Genomic DNA, 21,246 nt, shown 5'->3' with positions numbered 1-21,246 from the left:
TTAAACCGACGTGTTTGAACAAAGTACTTTCAGGTGGCTATCAGTTGTTGAGAAGGTTTCTTGTAATTATTAAAGGAAAGAAGCTTAATTTTGGCAGCATTTATGCTCCCATTGCACTACTAACAGGAAGTCTTTCTCTCCTCCAATGTTTCTGCCATTGTCTTAGATATGTATTTATTTGTTTCCCTCTCGTGTATATCATAAAGCAGATTGTCATCAGCAAATATACCCATCTTAGAGTTTATTTTATCAGGGAGGTCATTTATGAATAAGAAGAACAATAATGGTCTAAAGATCGACCTGTGAGGCACACCTGCATTTATATCATATTGTTTTGATGTACGACCATCGAGGACAACGTGGGTTCTTCTGTTATTTAAGAAGAATTTAACTATGTTAAGTATTGGTCCAGTAATACCGTAGGATTCAATTTTCATGAATAGACCATCGTTCCATACCCTGCAAAAACTTTAGATATATCTAGGGTTACTGACCTAGCTTCCCCTACCTTATCCAGTGCGTGGTATATACGTTCAGAGATTACAGTTAGGACATCTGCAGTAGAATGAGCTTGTCTAAATTCAAACTGTTGGTAGGAAAGAAATTAAGGTGAGGGACTAGTGCTTGATTAATTAAGGACTCAAAGATTTTGGTGACAAGAAGGAAGCTAATGGGGTTGATAATTTAGTGGCTCAGTGCTTTCACCAGAATTCTTGTAACATGGTACCACAGAAGCAGTTTTCCAGCAGTTAGGAAAACAAAATTCTGTAAGGCATTTATTGAAAAGTTCGGAAAGAACTTGTAATCTCTGAACGTATATTCTTTAACTGTAATATCTGAACGTATATACCATTCACAGGACAAAGCAAGGGCGGGGTAGAGTGGTAGCTCTAGATATATCTAAGGCTTTTGACAGAGTATGGCATGAAGGTCTTCTTAGGAAAATCAGATCATACAGTCTCACTGGAAGAATACTAAACATAATTAAATCCTTCTTAGATAAGAGAAAAATCTAGGTTGTCCTCAACGTTTGTCAATGGTCGTACATCTAAACAATATGATATAAATGCGGGAGTGCCTCAGGGGTCTATCCTTGAACCTCTATTATTCCTAATATTCATAAATGACCTCCCTGACTAAATTGCCTGTGAGATGGGTACATATGCTGATGACACCATGCTCTATAACAGACACGACAGGAAAACAAATGAACACATATCTAAATAAATGGCAAAATCACAAGAGGATGACCTCCAATCTGCAGTGGAATGGGGACAAAAGTGGATGGTCACCTTCAATGCTGCCAAGACTAAACTTGTTTCCTTCAATAATTACAAGAAACCTTCTCTACCAGCAATAGGAATGGCCAAATACTCTTTATCTGAAAGTACATCTTTTAAACTCCTCGGCCTAACGTTCACAGGAAACATGAGTTGGAGCAATTACATTGAGAGCATTGCCAGAACCGCTGCGAAGAAGGTAGGTTCTCTCTACCATGCTAGAAAGCTACTAACACCCGAAAGTATCCTGCACCTCTATAAGGCTACCATTCGCTCATGCATGGAATATTGTTATCATATTTGGGCTGGTGCATCTGCTACTAGTCTCTCACTCCTAGACAAGGTTCAAAAGAGAGTTGCCAACCTAATAGGTCCTGAACGGTCCCATCAACGAAATATAGCATCCCTCTGCTTGTTCTACAAGTACTTTAACGGTGAATGCTCTGACGAACTGCAAGCACTAGTACCCCTCGACGTAAATACCCCCGACAAACCTGACAAGCAGCCAAATCACACCCCTTCACAGTAGAGATCCCTAGATGTAAGAGAGCCTTCTACTCCATAGTTTCTTCCCCAGAACCGCTGGACTTTGGAATTCCCTTCCATGTTACTGACATGCAAAAGTTCAAGTGTAACATTCTCGACCTGTCTACCAGATTATCAGGACGAGCAAGCTTAACTTCTCAATCTATTGTAACCGACTTCTTGCTGCCCAACTTCCCACATAGAACCCCTGTAGATTATGTCCCTGATAGTAGCCGCTACATCAAAGTGGCAATGTGCCTTGTTTAGGGTGAAAATGTAATAAAAAAAAAAAAGAAAGAACTGGGGAAACCTCAGCAGAGCATTTTCTTAGTAGTACAGCCAGGATGAGATCAGGTTCACATGCCTTTGAGGTGTCTAGGTTTTTATGATATGAACTTGAGAAGGGGTGGTTTTTAGATCATCTAGTGTTGTTTCTGTCCATAAAGGAAAATCTGGGAGGGATTGGTTTGCTGGATCGAAAGTAGAATTGGAAGCAAACTGATGTGCAAGCAGGTTAGCTTGCTCGGTTGCTTTGCAAACAACCTCAAGATTATTGGATAGAGAAAGAATTGTTAATTGCCAATTATTTACTACAGTGTTGTAAATTTTCCAGAAATTATAAGTTCCTAATTTCTGTGACTCAATGCTTTTTGAGGTTGTTTTTGTATATCTTAACTGCGGCTATTTTGTTTTTACAATTATTTCTAGCTTCTATAATCTTTTGTCTATTTGTACTGAATTTATGTTGGATAAATCTATGGTATGCAAGCTGTCTTTGAGCAATGGCAGCTGCATAGGTAGAAGTAAACCATTGGGGAGAATGGGGTCTGCTATTAAACTTCTGTGTAGGAACATGTGCTTTAATTGCTGTTTTGAACCATTCAGTAGTATGATTTTCACACTGTTCCGCAGAAAAAGAAAATATATTTCCCCATGAAGCACTTCCCAATCAGCAATTTTGTAGTACCTTGTCGTTTTGATCAATGACTCTTCAACTTGGTGTTAAGAGTTTAGGATGATGTCTATTATTATTACAACATTGTCAGCATTAACAAGAGGGCAATGGCCATTTCTTACACAATCCTTGGGATCTGTGGACAGAAATAGATTGAGAAGTTAAGCTTGCTCGTCCTGATAATCTGGTATACGGGTCGAGAATGTTATGTGTGAAGCTACCAGCAATGTCTGTGTAACTAGAAAAACAAAGGCAATTACGGTGGTGGATATTAGTAACCAAATACATGTAGTTAGGCGCTAGGTTCTAGGGAGAGTACTGCATCTATGCTATCGATGATTGATTATGCCTTGGGATGGGAGAGAACGGTAGAGAAAATATGAATATTCAATGCTGCTAAGACTAAGCTTGTTTCCTTCAATAACTACAAGAAACCTTCTCTGCCACCAATAGCAATGGCCAAGAACACATTACCTGAAAGTACTTCTTTTAAACTCCTCGGCCTAACGTTTACAGGGAATATGAACTGGAATAGATACATTGAGAGCATTGCCAAGGCTACTGCAAGGAAGGTTGGCTCCCTCTACCGTGCTAGAAAACTACTTACGCCTGACAGTATCCTATACCTCTATAAGGCAACCATTCGCCCATGTATGGAGTACTGTTGTCACATCTGGGCTGGTGCATCTGCTTCTTGTCTCTCGCTCCTGGACAGGGTTCAAAAGAGAGTCGCCAACCTGATAGGTCCTGAACTGTCATCTAGGCTTCAGCCTCTGTCTCATCAACAAGATGTTGCATCCCTCTACCTGTTCTACAAATACTTCAATGGTGAATGCTCTGACGAACTGCAAACACTTGTACCTCCCCGACGTAACTACCCCCGACAAACCCGACAAGCTACTAAGTCTCATCCCTTTACAGTAGAGATCCCTAGGTGCAAGAAAGCCTTTTACTCCAATAGTTTCTTCCCCAGAACTGCGGGTCTTTGGAACTCCCTTGCGGGATTCTGCTTTCCCAACTGCAATGATATGCAGAAGTTCAAGTGTAATGTTAACAAACATCTTTCTACTCATCTCCCTTCATAATGACCCCGCTAATTAAGTCCCTGATAGTAGCCCCCTGCTTCAAAGTGGCACTGTGCCTTGTTTGGGGTAAAAATTGAATAAAAAAAAAATAAATAAAAAAATAACCAACGTTATGCTGTAAATTTAATCTAAAGCCCATGAAGGCCTGGTCTTCTGGTTCTAGTTTGGATTCTCTAGTCAAGAGAAGGGTGTTACAGATATAGACTTCAAGTTCGCGCATGCGTTTATCTGAGTTCTTATGACAAAGTGGGAGATAACATGTTAAAATGGTTAGAGGAGATGGAGGAGTGCAAGTTAATTTCACTTAGTGCTAATATATCCAGGAAGTTTGCTAGGAGGAATGGTTCTAAATTGTTTAAGTTTGTGCTAAGTCCACAAATATTTATGACTGCTAGTCTCAAGGGAGGAGGCAAATAGTGTTGTTTGGGTATGTATCTGGTTTGATCATTTTAGAATGTTTATTCAAATGCAAATTTAAATTATTAAATAATTTTTAATTTTCTGGTAATACAAATTCATGTCCTTTAAAGCATTCTTAAAATATATTTAAAATATATATATTTATTGTAGTCTCTTGGTTTTACTGGATTCCAGGACAAGAATTCAACTAGTCTGGTGGAGTATCCAGTTTCATGCTGTTACTTGAGGTAACATCACTTAGAAAAGTGCACTATTCATAATAAAAGCTAGTGTGGGTTAACCATAACAGGGAAATCTTATTTGGGAGACGAATACTATGGGATTGGGAATATTTAGTCAGGGTTTACTTGTAAGCAAAAGTATTCTCATGCCAGGTTGTTCTGACAAACTCCCGCACAGAGAGACCTTAGATACTCGAGGATAGTATCTAGTGAGTTTATTTTCATTGTTGTTATTAAAATAATATTAAAATACATTTAAAATCTATGATATATATTTTTACTTTGGTTCACCCCAAACAAGGAATATTTTTCTAAAATGTGACGACTTACTGTGAATTAGACGCCTGATTTATAGGAGTGGCATTCTTATTGGGAAGTTATGCAATAAGATATTTGTTAATACAGTAGAACCTCGGGATATGGCGTTAAAAATTAGTAACAAAATACAGTATATAATACACATGTATATAATCAAATAACATTACCAAAAAGCAGGGCAAATACTGTAACCAGGGTTCAGAAAAATTGTATTCCACATCGTAACCTGAAAAAGCCGTATCCTAGGGCCACCATATTCCGTGGTTCTACTATGCTACATTTAAGTCTCTGCATGTTTTATAGTCGGGGAAACAGGAAACGGGGAGGGAATACCAAATGGAAGTGATTCAAGAAAAGAAACGTTACCAGCATCTGACGAGCTTTGCTTCTTATAAGGTTTGTAAGGAGTATTTACGCCAAGGGAGTACAAATAAAGTAGGCTTATTGGAACACATTCTGTTAAAGTACTTGTAATAAAACAAGTACACTGCGACGATGGAACAGGGGTTAGAGCTTGGTTGACAGCATCGTATCTATTAAGTAGAGGCTCTTTTTTTGCACCTTTTCCAAGAGGGATGAACTAGTGTTTGGTGTACCAGACCAAATATGACACTATAACTCCATGCATTTGCTTGTATAGGTATAGGATACTGGCAGGTGTGAAAAGTTTTCTAAGCTTCTTTGTAGCAGACTTGGCAGTATCTTCTATGTATTTATTCCAATTCATGTTGCCTCTGAATGTTAGGCAGACAACATGACTTTCAGCTTTCATGCAAGGTACTATCATCTAGATTTGTATAAACACTGAACCTTCCAATGCTCTGAAATACACAGCTTCACAATTGGATCCAGTGTGTCTGACCTCATCAAAGAAAGAGCATGGCATGCTGTTTTGGGCTCTCTCCTCCTTACAGTGTATAACCGTGGCGAGCTCACTCCTCTTGGTTCTTTCTTTACTGGTGTAAACTTTTTTTACTGCTTGATGGTGTGCAGTACCACTACTTGCCTATTGTCTCCTGTTAGCGACTTCCTTCTAACCAGGTATTATCATCCCTCTTTAACCATATAAATAGTGATGCTTTTAATTGTTTAAGCTCATTATGAGAGAAACTCGGTTCCTACTTGAAAAGATGGAGAAGCGTTCAATCAACATATCCTCTTGCTCTAACCCCAAGTGACTAAAACTTACTTTCCACTCTTATTCTTCACATTTCTCAATCAAGCTCTCACATCTCCTTTCTTTCCTCTCTTCTGCAGCATTAAAATTTAACTCCCAAGGTACCATCTTCTTTTTCTCATTCGATATTACAATGTCAGGTCTTTGCAGTGTCACTACATTAGGAAAAACAAAAAATCATCAAGATCTGAAGCAATTTCCCACTTGCCACTCCTCTTTACGATCCTTTCCACTTGTCTCCTGCTTTTTCAAATTTCACCTCTTCCAATACTTTATTCTGTGGTAGCTTTCTGTCATTGATCTCATCCAGTTTCTTTTTCAAGGCATCACTGATTACTCTGAGAACCTGGTTATGTCTCCATGTAAACCTACCACCCTTTAGACTAAGCTTGCAGTGTGACAAGATGTGCTTGAGCATGCAATGCTGCCCACATTTGCACCTACTGTCATCTGTCACCGACCACCTAATGAGATTTACTGGTGAAGGCATAGCATCATAGGTTGACCTGATAAAAAACTGGTTCTTGCTGGCTCCCACTTCCACAGCTACATCCATGTTAGTTTTCTTTCAACTACCACTTCTGCTCACGCCAAACATTGACCTTGCTGCACACAACCCACCACTTTTCTCCTGTTCCTGCTTTCTCATTTCCTCCACTATTGCATGCTATTTGTCTTTGACTAACCTAGAGTCAAATGGTTTTAATAGTTGCACCCAATGCCTGTTCGTCCTGCTTATGTAGATCCAAGGATGTCTCTGTGTCTAAGGATTGTCTCTGCTTCATCTGCTGCATCTTCTGCCTTCCATCTGTGTCTAGTCTTCACAAATAGTGGATCATCTTTGATTTTTGCTATCTTTTGACTACCCTCACTTTTCCAGCTTTGTACTCCTTAATAAGTGATGTTATAGGCAACTCGAAGAGGAACCAAGCAATGCTAAATTATTAGTGCATTTTGGTAGTCCCAACCCCTTCCTTGTGTATACTCTCCACTTCTTTTCAATCATTTCGATTCTAGATTCTAAATCCTCATAATTCATTAGTGGCCAAAGCAGTCTGGGATAGAGACCAAATTGCAGGCACCATAGCTTGAACTTCCCTGACAATTTTGATTGTTCGATGCCCAGAAGTCCTTCCACTGCATCTTTGTAAATCTGCAATTCCTGACTCCTATCTGATAGGTTACCTTGATATAATCGCCCCAAAATTTTGACCGGTTCCTCCCTGATAGTTGGGATGGGATCCCAGCGATTCTAAACCTGACTTCTTCCTGGATACCTTTTCTGAAAAAGGTGCAGCTGTGAGATTTTTTTGGCTTGAAACTACATCTGTAACCATTGAAAAATACTGTCAAGTCTTTTGAGCACCCGTTTTGAGACTTCTTCTGATTTTGAAACCACCATAATATCAGCCAGAAAAACCCATAGTGGAGTTTCTACTCTAGCAGCACTAGAATCTGTTGATTTGAGTACCATTTCAAACAAAATCATCGATATTGTGCATTCCGCCACAATGTCTACTTCCAGTCGTTGCCACTACATTGTGAACTTACTTGTTGTCATAGTAATTCATAATCAATTTTTGAATCACCTCAAGGACCCAAAAATGTTCCGTAGTTAGTTTCAACGATTTGGCAGCACTGATCCATAGGCATTTGCCAAATCTAGACAGATGATTGACAGGTTCTACTTGCCATTCTTTGCTTGCTGTATAGCATTTCACATCGAATATGCATGTTCAACACATCCTGGCAGCTCTGCTTTCTGAACAAGCTCATCAATATACCCGTTCCTCTGCACAAAATGTCTTTGGACACCAGCCTCCTTTGGCGTATGTATTCCTTCTGAGAAGTACCAATGCTGTGCTGCTTTTTTCTTCATCCACATTTGTTTAAAAAAAGATGAAAAACTGCTTTTGAAGGCTAGAGCATCGTTCATAAAGCTTATAGCTGATGCCATCATTTCCATGGGAACTCTTACTATTATCCATGGCAATTGGTGGTAGGAAAGGTTTCTTATAATTGTTAAAGGAAAGGAACTTTATCTTTGTAGCAATAAATGTAACCATCAATTATTGGCTCCATTTCACTACAGGTTATTCAGCTATTGATTTGAATAGATGTTTGATTTGTGAGCATGTCAAGACTAGACTGTATGCATATATATCCATCTCGGATGCAATTGCACCAGAGATGTCTTTTTTAAAAATCAGTAATAATAATGGTCTAATTATCAATGCATGGGGCACACCAGCAGTAATGTGTTGTAATGTACGTCCATCGAGGACATTTTGTGCTTAAATCTAAAAGTAGATTCCATGAACAATGCTTCTTTCCTAGAACCGCTCGCCTGTGGAACACTATTCCACTAGACTTTTTCCAGCCTTTTACAATATGGTAGCTTTCAAGTCCAATGTAAACAAGTTCTTGTTAAGCCATCCACTTAATCAAATTCTAGCCAATCTAAACCATTAACGGTTACTATACTACCACTTTCATTAAGTCTTATCCTTGAGTGGCCTTCGGGCCTTGATAAGTGGTAGCTCCCTTGTAAAAAAAACAAAAAAACAAAAAAGAAACTTGCGTTTGTCTTTGGACAAAAGAGGGCCTGGTTATATTGAATATTCGCTCAATAATAGCGTACGAATAAATTTATCTGAGAATACTCTCATGCCAGACCTCTACCCAAGCTCTACTGTACTAGCTTCACGGTGTTTGGTGCATGAGTTCAAAGATAACCGTTAGCATATTCACAGTAGAATGAGATTACCTATGTCTATATTGTTGGTCAACAAAAAAATTATATTCGAGGTGTTCAACTATCGTTGGATTGATTAGTGATCCAAATATTTTAGTTAAGAGTGGGACGCAAACTTATGAGGCAATAATTTTATGGGCCAGTTCTTAAAAACTGCTACCACTGAGCAAATTTCCGGCTATCAAGGAAGCAAAAGTCGGAAAGTTATAGAATTTGTAGAGGGCAAAGGCCAGCTCATCAAAGCATTTTCTTATTACTATAAAAGAGATGAGATCAAATCCACATGTCTTAGTGGAATTAAGGTTTCTTATGATATTCAAGACGTGGGAAGATGTGATGATCAGATCAGAAAGTGGGGTTTACATAGTGGGAAATATGATAAGGAGTGGCTTGTGGAGTGTAAGTTGGAGTGTAAACAGTAATACCTTATCCATTACCATGTAGTATTGTCATGTTTTGTGGTAATGTTGAATTTAGTTATACAAAATACAAAGGTAGTTCCAAAAATAAAACCTCCTATTTTTAAATTTTTACCCCCCAAATTTGTAAACCTACGAAAATAGGAGTAATACAATTAAAACGAATGACATTTTGTGCTCCATAGTCATCATAATTCTCGATTCACTTTTTGCTAGTGATGAACGATGGCTCTGTATGGAAGTACAGAGCATGCTTTGTCATATGATAGTTGTTCCAAAAGTAAAGACTCGTATTTTTTTTAACCAAAAAAGGTTGGAGAGCTACAAAGACGAGAATGGTAGCATTAAGTTCAGTCATCATAATAATGCAATTTGCAATCCCCTCTGATCCATTCGGGCGGAATAAAATATGAAACATTTTTTTAAACGCCCCCTCGTATTATTAATTTACATTAAAATTTAAAAATACTGCAATTGAAAGTGTTACGAGAAAACATATGTAATGTTTTGTTGTAATACTAAATATTCATATATTAAATATGTTTAAAATACATTAAAAAAAAAACTAATCTGAATAAAAAAAAATATTTCGTTTTGTTTGTTGGTTGAAACTGATAAACTGAACCCGACGTGTTTATTCAGCTGTGAACATATTTTTGTATACAACCGTCCAACTTTAACGATGTACACATAAACTACACAACCAATAGGATCTGACCTCGTCGTGCTTGACGTCATGTCAACTGGGCCCACCCAGCAACCCATGCACATTTATGTACGGACAAAAACGACAAAAAGGTTAAAATCAACGCACCTGCTAAAACAAAGAGTATTCCACCAAAGAATGTCAGTCTATTTCTCCGCGTGTTGCAGTGGCCAACTAAACAGATGACACCGCCGATGAGGAGAACGAAAAGACTTGTAAGCGGGAACACAGTAGAAGTTTTCATTGATACTGAAAGAGAAAAGTAAAACGTAAATGGACAAGAACATATAATGTGCATGAAGACATTCAAATGTAAGATATTAAAATACTTTTGCGAAATATGAAATGAAATCAACTTTATTTATATGATTTGGATTAGATTAGAGCCAACTGTAATAGTTGCCTCCCCTTTGTCAACCAACTTTTTCACAAATACGAAACAATAACCATAAAATAGAGACCAACTCAAAGAATACGAAAATATCTACGGAGCCAGTAACTTTTCTCTTTTCTTTTGCAAACAACAACCAACATGCCTGAGAACGGTCGAAGGCCAATCAGACCGAAACGTTGCACAAATAACACTCAAGATGAGAACAATAGTCCGCTTAATACAAGTAATATAAACAATGAACCCTCATCTAAAAAATTCACAACTTTAGAAATCAAATTTATTTGTATGATTTGGATTAATCTGACTACTGTTCTCAACTCAAGTATTATTTGCATAACGTTTTGGTTGATGTAACCTCCGATCTTTTTCAGATCTGTAAGTCGCCATGTTTGGTAAATGGAAAAGGGATATCTCTACATGTTCTACATAAGTGGTGATGCCTATATAAAAAAATCATCTAGAAGCAACTATGACCAACTTCAAGACAATCTCACTAGAATTTGGTCGTGGTCTTTAAACTGAACTCTGCAAAATGCAATCATCTTCCTACAGCCACTTCTCTTAATATCGGTTTCCCATTATGACTGAAAAATATGCTTAGTAATATCGATGAATCGGTCCAGGACGATGGCAAAGATATTGAAAACCTTAATACAAGCAAGGTAACTGCACTTGAAAACATTCCAGTCATTGTACTTAAGAATATGTTACCCAAACTTTTTTTTTTTTTTACATGGAAGTCACCACTTATCAGGGCCCAGAGGCCACTCAGGGGAAAGGGTTATTGCGTGTACAGTAATCAATGGGATAATATCATAGTAAGCATTAGTAATGGAGATCTGATAAAGTGTCTTACTTAAGGAGGCGGTTCATCATGAATTTGTTTATGTTGGGACTTGAAGACAACCATATTGTAGTCAGGTGGGAAACAGGCAAACGGAAGAGAGTTCCACAGGCGTGCAATTCTAAGAAAGAAGCTTTGTTCATGGAATCTACGCTTTGATTTGAGCACAGATAAAGAATGGAGAAAATTACTGACAGTGGTTTCAGCTAGACAGGTGTTTTTTGTGAAAGATTGGCGAGGGGGGACCAGAGATTGGAGCTCAGACGAGTACTTCCCATGGAAATAACAATAAAACAACGACAGGCTCGCAACGTCCCTTCTGCAGGAGAGAGGTTGCAGGGTAGAGAAAAAGGCATCCTCCACTAAGCCACGGAGTCTATTTTGTACTCTGTCAAGTTGGGATAGGCTGTTTTTAGCAGCTCCTGCCCAGATATAGCAGCAGTACTCCATCCTTGGACGTACTTGGCTTTTATATAGATAGAGAATTGCATCAACAGTGAGATATCGACTGGAGCGGTAGAAGGATCCCACCACTTGCTATCATTGTAATAAAAGTATATAATCGCTGATTAAAGGTAAAAAAAAAAACAAAAAAAAAACAAAACTTTTTGTCTCTTTCAAACAACTCGCTGATCTGTTAAGTGTTTGAAAATAATGGTGAGCAGTCCTCTATATCTTAGGAAAGACCGATCAGCTTCATATGCGTTTAGTTTTAGCTAGTGTGTGTGTGTGTGTGTGTGTGTGTGTGGAGAGAGAGAGAGAGAGAGAGAGAGAGAGAGAGAGAGAGAGAGAGGGGGGGAGGAAATTATTGACAGTGGTCGTAGCTAGACAAGTTCTTGTTATGAATGCTTTACAGGAAGTCTGAGGGCTGGAATTCAGTCGAACTCTTGCCATAAACATAACACTGAAGAAGATAGATACTATCAACGTCTCTTCAATGTGAAAGAGGCTATAGGGTCGAGAAAAGATCATTCAAGAGAAGTAAAAATGCTTAGAGTCGCAGATATGACAGCAGTACTCTATCTTGTATTCGGCTCTTATACAGGTAGAAAATTACATCAGGATTTTTGTACTTTCTGGAGCGTTAGAATGATGCAACAACTTTTCCAGCAACTTTAGTGACATATTTGATGTGTCTTCCACTTTAGGTCTTCAAACTAGATTAATTTTAATATATATTTTAGAGTGACACCCTCACAATAATAATTAATTAATTTTAATATATGTTTTAGAGTGACATCCTCACAATAATAATTAATTAATTTTAATATATGTTTTAGAGTGACATCCTCACAATAATAATTAATTAATTTTAATATATGTTTTAGAGTGATACCCTCACAATAATAATTAAGTAAGTTTAATTGTGATAATAATTAAGTAAGTTGAAAACGAATTAGAAATAGTATTTTTATGGAATCGCTCCAGACAAAACATAAAACCATTTGATATAAGGACTAAAATCAATGGAAGATGATTAAATTGTCCAAAAACACAAAAAGGAAGAGAACTGTAGAAACACTTTTTTTTTACTGTTATTTTTACTCCAAACAAAGTACAGTTCCACTTTGACATAAGGGGCTACTATTTGGGACCAAATTTACAGGGATACCATATAGGGAGTTGAGCAGCGAAATGTCTGTTCATGTTAGTACAGTCAGGGAAGCAGGAGCCTGGGAGGGAATTCCAAAGTCGAGCAGTTCTAGGGAAGAAATTAATTGAGTATAAGTTTTTCTGGCATCTAGAGATATCTACAGTGTAGGGGTGGGATTTTGTTGCTTTTCGGGTTTGTTGGGGTATCTACGTCATGGAGGTACAAGAGCCTGTAGCTCATCAGAGCACATTTCATTAAAATGCATGTAAAATAGGCAGAGAGATGCCACATTTTGGTGATGAGACCAAAGGTTGGAATCTGGTTGCTATCAGATCTATCAGATTGGCGACTCTCTTGAACTCTGTCCAAGAATGAGAGACTAGTGGCATCAATATTCCATGCATGGGCAAATAGTGGCTGTGTAGAGGTACAGGATACTTTCAGGTGTGAGTAACCTTCTATCACGGTAGAGCATGGTACAAATATGCATGATGGCTATCCTGTTCGATTATTATTTTCGCCTGATATATTTTTAATAAAACGTGTAGAAAAATCTTTTTAGCATCTATACTTTTAGATAGCTTGCAAAGGGAAGTGCTTTGTTATTCTTGTAGAAAGTAGTCGTTTAACTGACGGTGATAAATTCACAGGCAAAATAATCGAACCTAAAACTGAAATGTTAACATGACAATAAATGAACCCAGGATAACTGAAGGAACGTCCATGCGTAACATTTGGCGATTACTGATAAAAAGCTTCTAATAGAACTATTTCTGAGTTTTGTCTCCTGTCTTATCACCTACGAAAGTGAAGACTAAATACACATCATGGCCACCCTTTACCAGGTATACTTAAATATCTTAATTTACTTTTATCAGACAAACAAAAAATTTGGAAAAGACCCCATCACCAGTGCTCAACTCCATAGACTCCCAATAGGCTAGCCAAAAGACAAGCCCTTCAGGAACCTAAGAGGGGCGGAAAGGGTTCAGTGTAAGGGTTATGGTTACAATGTTATATATTTATATTTTGAAGGGTTACAGGATGATATATTTGTATTTTGATTTTTTAAATAGATTTTTATGTACAATTTCTTATGTATAATAAGCTTTGTCCGGTCATAAAATACGCTTAAATATGACATTTTAATTTGTCCAGATTTCGTATATATTATTAGAGAGTCGTGCTTTCAAAAGCAAAAAAGAAAGTATATATATATATATATAGTTATTTACGGCAGTCGATTCCATGGTCGAGTGGAATAACTGCCGACTGTCAACACGACGGTTCTAGGTTCAATCCTTGGCTTGGGAGAGATGCTAGTCTAGCGGCACTGATGAGTTGTGATACAACGAAACAGGACTGTATGTCGATGACTACAAATATATTTTAAGCCCCCCTCTTTGGGTAGAGCACTGTCGTAAATAATCTCACCCGCTACTTAATTGGATGAAAATGCGAAGCTCGTTGTTTGTTTGTTTACGAACAGGCGATTTGAGCACTATAAATGTGGTGGCGGGTGTCTATTTAAATAGACATTCCGACAAGTTATTTACGGGCGTCGATTCCATGGTCGAGTGGGAGAACTGCCGACTGTCAACACGACGGTTCTAGGTTAAATTCTCTCCTTGGCTTGGGAGAGATGCTAGTCTAGCGGCACTGATGAGTTGTGATACAACGAAACAGGACTGTATGTCGATGACTGCATATATATATATATATATATATATATATATATATATATATATATATATAAAGTCCAGATTAAGGATCTATTCGCAAGGATAAATCCAAATAATATACACTGGGTTTATATAATTGTGCTTAAATACAAATAGAACTATTTACAATATGTGTGTGTGAAAGAGAGAGAGAGAGAGAGAGAGAGAAAGAGAGAGAGAGAGAGAGCAAGACCGAGAGAGAAAATAAAAAGACATATAGTTTCTTTTCTAACTTTGTGTTTGTGTGTACTTATTTCTATTGACTTTCAAAATAAGATACAACTGATTTCCAACAAATAATTTTCTATTGATATATGCAGTTACTGAGAAAATTACAGACAAAAACCAAAGAAAGTGTACTATTTTTTTATTTTTGAATTTTTTAAAGAATAATTATGGAGGGTTTTAAAAGTTTTATGTGGGAGGATTTAACTCAATAAGGAAAAACAAAACGTAGTCAGAATATGGAAAGACTTTGGAAAAGACTAGAAAAACGGCGTTGGTAAGATATAGAATGAACAAAAATTCGAAGACCAACAAGGTCAAGAGATAGAAAGACTCGAAACGCAATATCGGGAAAATTTTAACGGAAGTTTTTTTATGATTCTTAGTTTCCGAGATAAAATGACCAACATAATTTTAATTCATTTTTTTTTTCATTTCGTTCATATTTTTTTTTTTTGCTATAAACCCAACTGAAGAACAGATTAGGCAGATCACCCACTCCCAAGAAAATAAGTTGCATTTGTAGTATATTTTCGAAAGTTCGTGGAAATTAAATATTATATATATATATATATATATATATATATATATATATATATATATATATATATATAATGTGTGTGTGTTGCCACGCAAGGATAAAGTAGATTCTTGATTGCAAACTTGCGAAATATTAAGATACCAAAATAAAACGATGTCTGATATCAAAAGGTCACATTACAAAATATAGCAGAAAAATATCAACAAATAATAACGGTACATTATAAAATTGCAAAAGTTGAGAAAATATTTCACGCATTTATTTAATCGAAGGTATTGAACAAGGTCAAATATATTTATATGAAAATTGTCCGTTTCAAAATACGGAATATCATGAATTGTTACAATAAAACACATTATAAATTGTCATAGTGTTGATAAGAACATGAAAAAAAATTGTCTTGACGATAATAGATGAATGAAGATGCAAACAAAATCAACAAACTTATGAAATAAACGGTAAAACGTAACAGAAATAATTGAATGTGCAAGTGTGCCATTTTGAAACACAGAATGAAATCCGTCGTTATTTATTATTATTATTATTATTATTATTATTATTATTATTATTATTATTATTATTATTTGGGAGCTAACATTAACCAAACGGTAAATCAGCATTTTTCATTTTTAAAAGTTTATTTCACTTCTAGCAGCTCAGCCCTGCTTTGCTCGGGCCCTATGTACTGTTCATAACTTTATGTGCATATGTATATATATATATTATGTATATATATATATTAAATATATATATTAAAATTCCCAGTAAACCTACACCTAAAATTGTCAGAGGACTTTGGTAGAGTCTGCAAAGTTCAACTCTTTCAACTTTGACCTCTTGGCAGCTAAATTTTCGACCAAAAACTGATTAAAAAGTTTGCTGCATGTCTGAATATCCGATATGTAAAATTTCAAATATTTAGACCCAAAATTGGCTGAATAGTTTGCTAGAGACTGCAAAGGTCAAATATTTTGAACTTTGACCTCTTGGCAGCCAAATTTTTGGTCAAAAATCAATTAAAAAGCTTACCCGATGTCTGAATACACTTTATGTAAAATTTCAAATTTTAGACCAAAAATTAGCTGAGTAATTTGGTAGAGACCGGGGAGGTCAAATTTTTAAAACTTTGACCCCAATTTTGACCCCTTAACATTCATTTTTTGGGGGCTCAAATCAAATTATAAAGTTTGATCTCTGTCCAAGTAACCTACATCTAAAATTTCAAGTGTGTAGACATTATATATATATATATATATATATATATATATATATATATATATATATATATATATATATTAGCATGGGTGCCCGGCGTTGCCCGAGTGTTTGGAGGTGTATGCGGAGCATAAAAAAACGGTAAATTTTTTTTAAACTTTGACCCCTATTATGACCCCTTAACATTTATTGTTTGAGGCTCAAATCAAATCATTAAGTTAGATCTATGTCCACGGAACCTATATCTAAAATTTCAAGTGTTTAGACCCAACATTGTCGGAGGAGTTTGGTAGAGTTCTCAAAGGTCAAATCGTTGAACTTTGACCCCTTAATCGCCAAATTTCTGGCCGAAATCCGGTCACATCGATTTTTAAACCTCTTAGTACCCCGTATATCAAATTTCGAGTCTGTACACTAAAAATTGACAGAGTTATTGCGTATGGAAATGTACACAGACAGACTCACAGACACGTTCACTTATATATATATATATATATATATATATATATATGTATGTATATATATATATATATATATATATATATATATATATATATATATATATAAAGTAATAGCGTTCGTGTGTGTGTACAATTTTCTACAGCTCACACTACGGGACCGATCATGACCAAACCTGGCATGGTGATTATTCTCCACCTAGGGATGGTGCACACTATTTTCCAAGGTAAAGATCAAACAAAGGTCAAGGTGATAGTCTATGTATATACCCAATCCTACTGCCAAAATCACTGAACCGATCATGACTAAACCTGACATGATGAAGGTCTCCAAGCTAGAGATGGTGAACAGCATTTTTTAAGGTCAAGATCAAACGTTAAGATCGAGACTTTGCTGTATGTAACAAAGTTCTGTGTGAAGTGCAGGTATCTTTGGTAGTATACATATATTTTAGTGATATATATATATATATATATATATATATATATATATGTGTGTGTGTGTGTGTGCGTGTGTGTGTCTGTGCGTGTGTGTGTGTTTGTGTGTGTGGAACATGAACAACACTGTGTAACTTGTCACATATTTTTCATCCTACTACTACCCTCTGTTAACATATTGAGCACTGACGAAGTAAAAACTGAAAAATGTATGCACGCTATATTATATCACTTTATAATGTGTATACGAGGGTCGTTTCAAAAGTAAGGCCCCTTATTTTTAATTTAAAATCTACAATGCTGAAGAGCTACGAAGACGAGCGACCTTTTGTGCGCTAGAATTTATTTTTCTACATAGTCACCATCGTTCTCTATGCAATTCTGCTAACCTCTTTTGATAACTTGGTCGTAAAAGTTTGGAGTGTGCTTTGTCACTCACATCTCTGTCACCACTCTAAAATCGACGAACCCATCTCATGACTGTGCTGACATCAACTGCATTGGCTTTGTAAACGTCCAACAGGCGCCGGTGAATGTTGACCAGTTCAATTTTTTCTGCATGGAGGAATTCAATGACGTATGTCTGCTTCTGATGCACGTCCATGACAGAGATTGTTTTCTTAGAGTCTCACGCTGTCAATATCTGCAACAGAGAACTAAACTTCCAGGTCATGAATGTATACATTTAGTCATCATAACAATGCAATTTGCAGTCTCCTCTGATCCATTCGGGCGGAATAAAAAATAATAGGCATTACTTTTAGAACGCCTCTTGTATAACGAAAAATGAAAAGACTAGATATTTATGTTGAGATATCAAAAATATCATCAATGGGAATATTATTATATTATATTACTGAGGGGTGGGGGCTTTGCCGAAGTGTAAAATACGCTTAAATATGATATTTTAATTTGCCCAGATTTCATATACAGTATCGGCCATAATATAAGGAACGGAAAAAATTACAATTATTCATGTATATTTAAAAAATTAGTGCATGGATTTTTCTGAAATACTCAGAATAAACAAATAGAACCAATGTGTATAAACTAGTACAAAAAAAAAAAAAATAAATAAAATTACGATTCAACATTGAGAAATATTTTAGTTTTAAATTATATCTGTGGATTTATCCTGGCCAAAAGTTAAGGAACAAAATAGAAACTTTATGTTTTTTTAATGCAAATGTTTTAAAAAATAAATTCATTCAATATTTAGTGAACATCCCTTTATTCTTTATGACCTCACTGCATCTTCGACCACAAGACTGGATTAGTTTCTTGCAAAATTCAGGATTTATCTTTTCCCACTCTTCCTTCAATAAATCCCACAAATGATTTTGATTTTGGGGATTCCTCGTCTGTGCTCTTTCTCCAATCATTTTCCAAACATTTTCTATCGGATTCAGATCCGGACTCTGCGCTGGCCAGTCCATTACTATTATTTCTTCTTCCTCGAGGTAACTTATCACTTTTTTAGCTTTATGGCAAGGGGCGTTATCTTGCATAAAAATGCTTGGCTGATTAGGTGAAAGGCGTAAGCTCTCAATTACATGTTGTTGAAGGAGCTGCTTATAAGTATCCGCATTAACCCTACCATAGATTCGAACTAGAGGGCCAACTCCTTCCGAGGATATCATACCCCACACCATTACACTTCCCCCTCCGAATTTAAGTGTCTTTTTAACACGTTTGGAGGATAATCGTTCACCTGCTTTACGCTGTACATGCTTCTTTCCATCAGATCCAAACAAATTGAACTTGGATTCATCGCTGAAGTGAACCTTAGCCCATTGTTCATCAGTCCAGACGACATGCTCATGGGCAAACTTCAAACGGCTATTTTTGTTCTTCTTGGAGATCAAGGGTTTAGATACTGGCATCCTGGCATGCAATCCGGCTGCTGCTAACCGTCGAGAAACAGTTTTTCTATGTATATTTTTCCCAGTCTGTCCATTAAAATAACGAGAAATTGATGTTGCGGATTTGAATCGGTCACTAAGAGCCTGCCTTACCATAATCCTATCTTCTCTTTGAGACGTTTTAAGGGGTATGCCGGTTTTAGGGGATGCTTCTAATGTATTTTTATTCTTATATCGAGCTAACACACGATGAACAACACTTTTTGATCTTCGAACGATATTAGAAATTGTTGAAATTGATTTCTTTTCTTTGTAATTGTCTAAAATTAATTTTTTTCCTTGGAGAGGCAGAGTTTTGCGAGTCGGTGACGCCATTTTTCTTTGTTGTGCTTATCAGCAGTTCCAATATTAAAAACTAGCTATTTTTATGTAAAGTTTAGTCTCTTAAAAATAAATTTTCTATTTCGTTCCTTAACTTTTGGCCAGGATAAATCCACAGATATAATTTTAAACTAAAATATTTCTCAATATTGAATCGTAATTTTTTTTTTTTGGTACTAGTTTATACACATTGGTTCTATTTGTTTATTCTGAGTATTTCAGAAAAATCCATGCACTAATTTTTTAAATATACATGAATAATTGTAAATTTTTTTCCGTTCCTTATATTATGGCCGATACTGTATATTATTATAGAGTTGTGATTTCAAAAGTAAAAAAAAAGATTTGGGTGTCATCAGTGAGAATCGAAACCGAAGCATTCGAAGCTGGTGACGTTACCACTGTATCGTCATCACACGCATATGAATTGATTAAAACTTAAAAAAAAAAAAAAAACTAAGATGAATGTACAAACTATATAATGACTTTTTCACTTTTATCCTCTTTATGACCCTTTAAAAACTAGTTTAACTAAAGACCCATACAAGAACGATCCATAAAAAATCCAATTTGAGGACACTAGCGCCACTTTGCGACTTATAGTTTTGTAGGCGATAGAGTTTGAAAATATGGAGACAGACAGACAGACATATATCCTTTTATATATTAGATAATAATATTATAAACTGCCTAACAGAATATATTAGACTTCAGAAAATAGGGGAGAACTGTCAAAATTGACTATATGTAAACGTTTAATAAATGTGGATGTATTAGTCCTCCAAACGTCTCCTTTGTTTTAATTTTCTTAGCATTTTATTTTTATTGAGGTGGAGCATGCTACCGGATGCCAGACATTCACCCACAATTTCAGTCACTCCAATCGAGAGATTTTTTTAAGGTTCAAACTTTTGTTTGTATTTCTTTTGCACTTGGTTTATCGGGTATATTCGACAGATAATTTTTGAAATTCTTTTTCATGAGTTCAGTTGTTCTTTTAATAACTGGAATGATGGGGATCTTAAGATTCCAGTTTCTTTTGTTGTAAGTATCGTGCCACATATGCAACAGTAGAAAAACTATCTATATATCTATAAAAGTGAATTTGTCTCTGTGTGTACATTTCCCTACCAAATTACTCTTTCAATTTTCAGTCTACATACTCGAGATTTGACATAAGGGATATTGAGATGTGGGAAAATCTTTTTAATCGGTTTTCAGCCAGAAATTTGGCTGCTAAGGGGTCAAAGTTCAAAAGATTTGACCTCTGCAGTCTCTAGTAAACTATTCAGCCAATTTTTGGTCTAAACATTTGAAATTTTACATAAAGGGTATTCAGACATGCAGCAAGCTTTTTAATCAGTTTTTGGGTGAGAATTTGGCTGGCAAAAGGTCAGAGTTGAAAAAGTTGACCTTTACAGACTCTACCCAAACTTCTCCACCAATTTTGGGTTCAAATACTTGAAATTTTAGATGTAGGTTATCCGGATATGAGTCAAACTTTTAAATATATATATATATATATATATATTATATAAAATTATGAACAGTTCATAGGGCCCAAGCAAAGCCGGGATGAACTACTAATAAGGATAAAAAAAAAAGAAAAACACGGAAAGAATGAAAAGCGAAAATTGTTAATATGTTCATCAGCGTTTCGTCTTTATTGTTAAATGACTTTCCCAACATTACTGATTTGAATAAAAACACAT

The 21,246-nt window shown here is 36.1% G+C and overlaps 1 protein-coding gene across 1 annotated transcript in view; it reads right to left on the bottom strand.

The window, feature by feature from the left end:
- LOC145295893 (voltage-dependent calcium channel gamma-5 subunit-like) overlaps positions 1 to 21,246 on the bottom strand; it is a 344,388-nt gene that overhangs the window by 15,854 nt on the left and 307,288 nt on the right. The window contains exon 3 of the mRNA XM_080141650.1: positions 9,970 to 10,110. Within this exon, the coding sequence (XP_079997776.1) occupies positions 9,970 to 10,110 (141 nt within the window). The remainder of the gene's footprint in view (positions 1 to 9,969; positions 10,111 to 21,246) is intronic.

The sequence above is a fragment of the Euprymna scolopes genome, chromosome 16 (assembly GCF_053919585.1).
Source record: "Euprymna scolopes isolate OS-2025 chromosome 16, ASM5391958v1, whole genome shotgun sequence".
NCBI classification, from domain to species: Eukaryota; Metazoa; Mollusca; class Cephalopoda; order Sepiida; family Sepiolidae; genus Euprymna; species Euprymna scolopes.
This window is presented reverse-complemented; position numbering and strand designations above follow the sequence as displayed.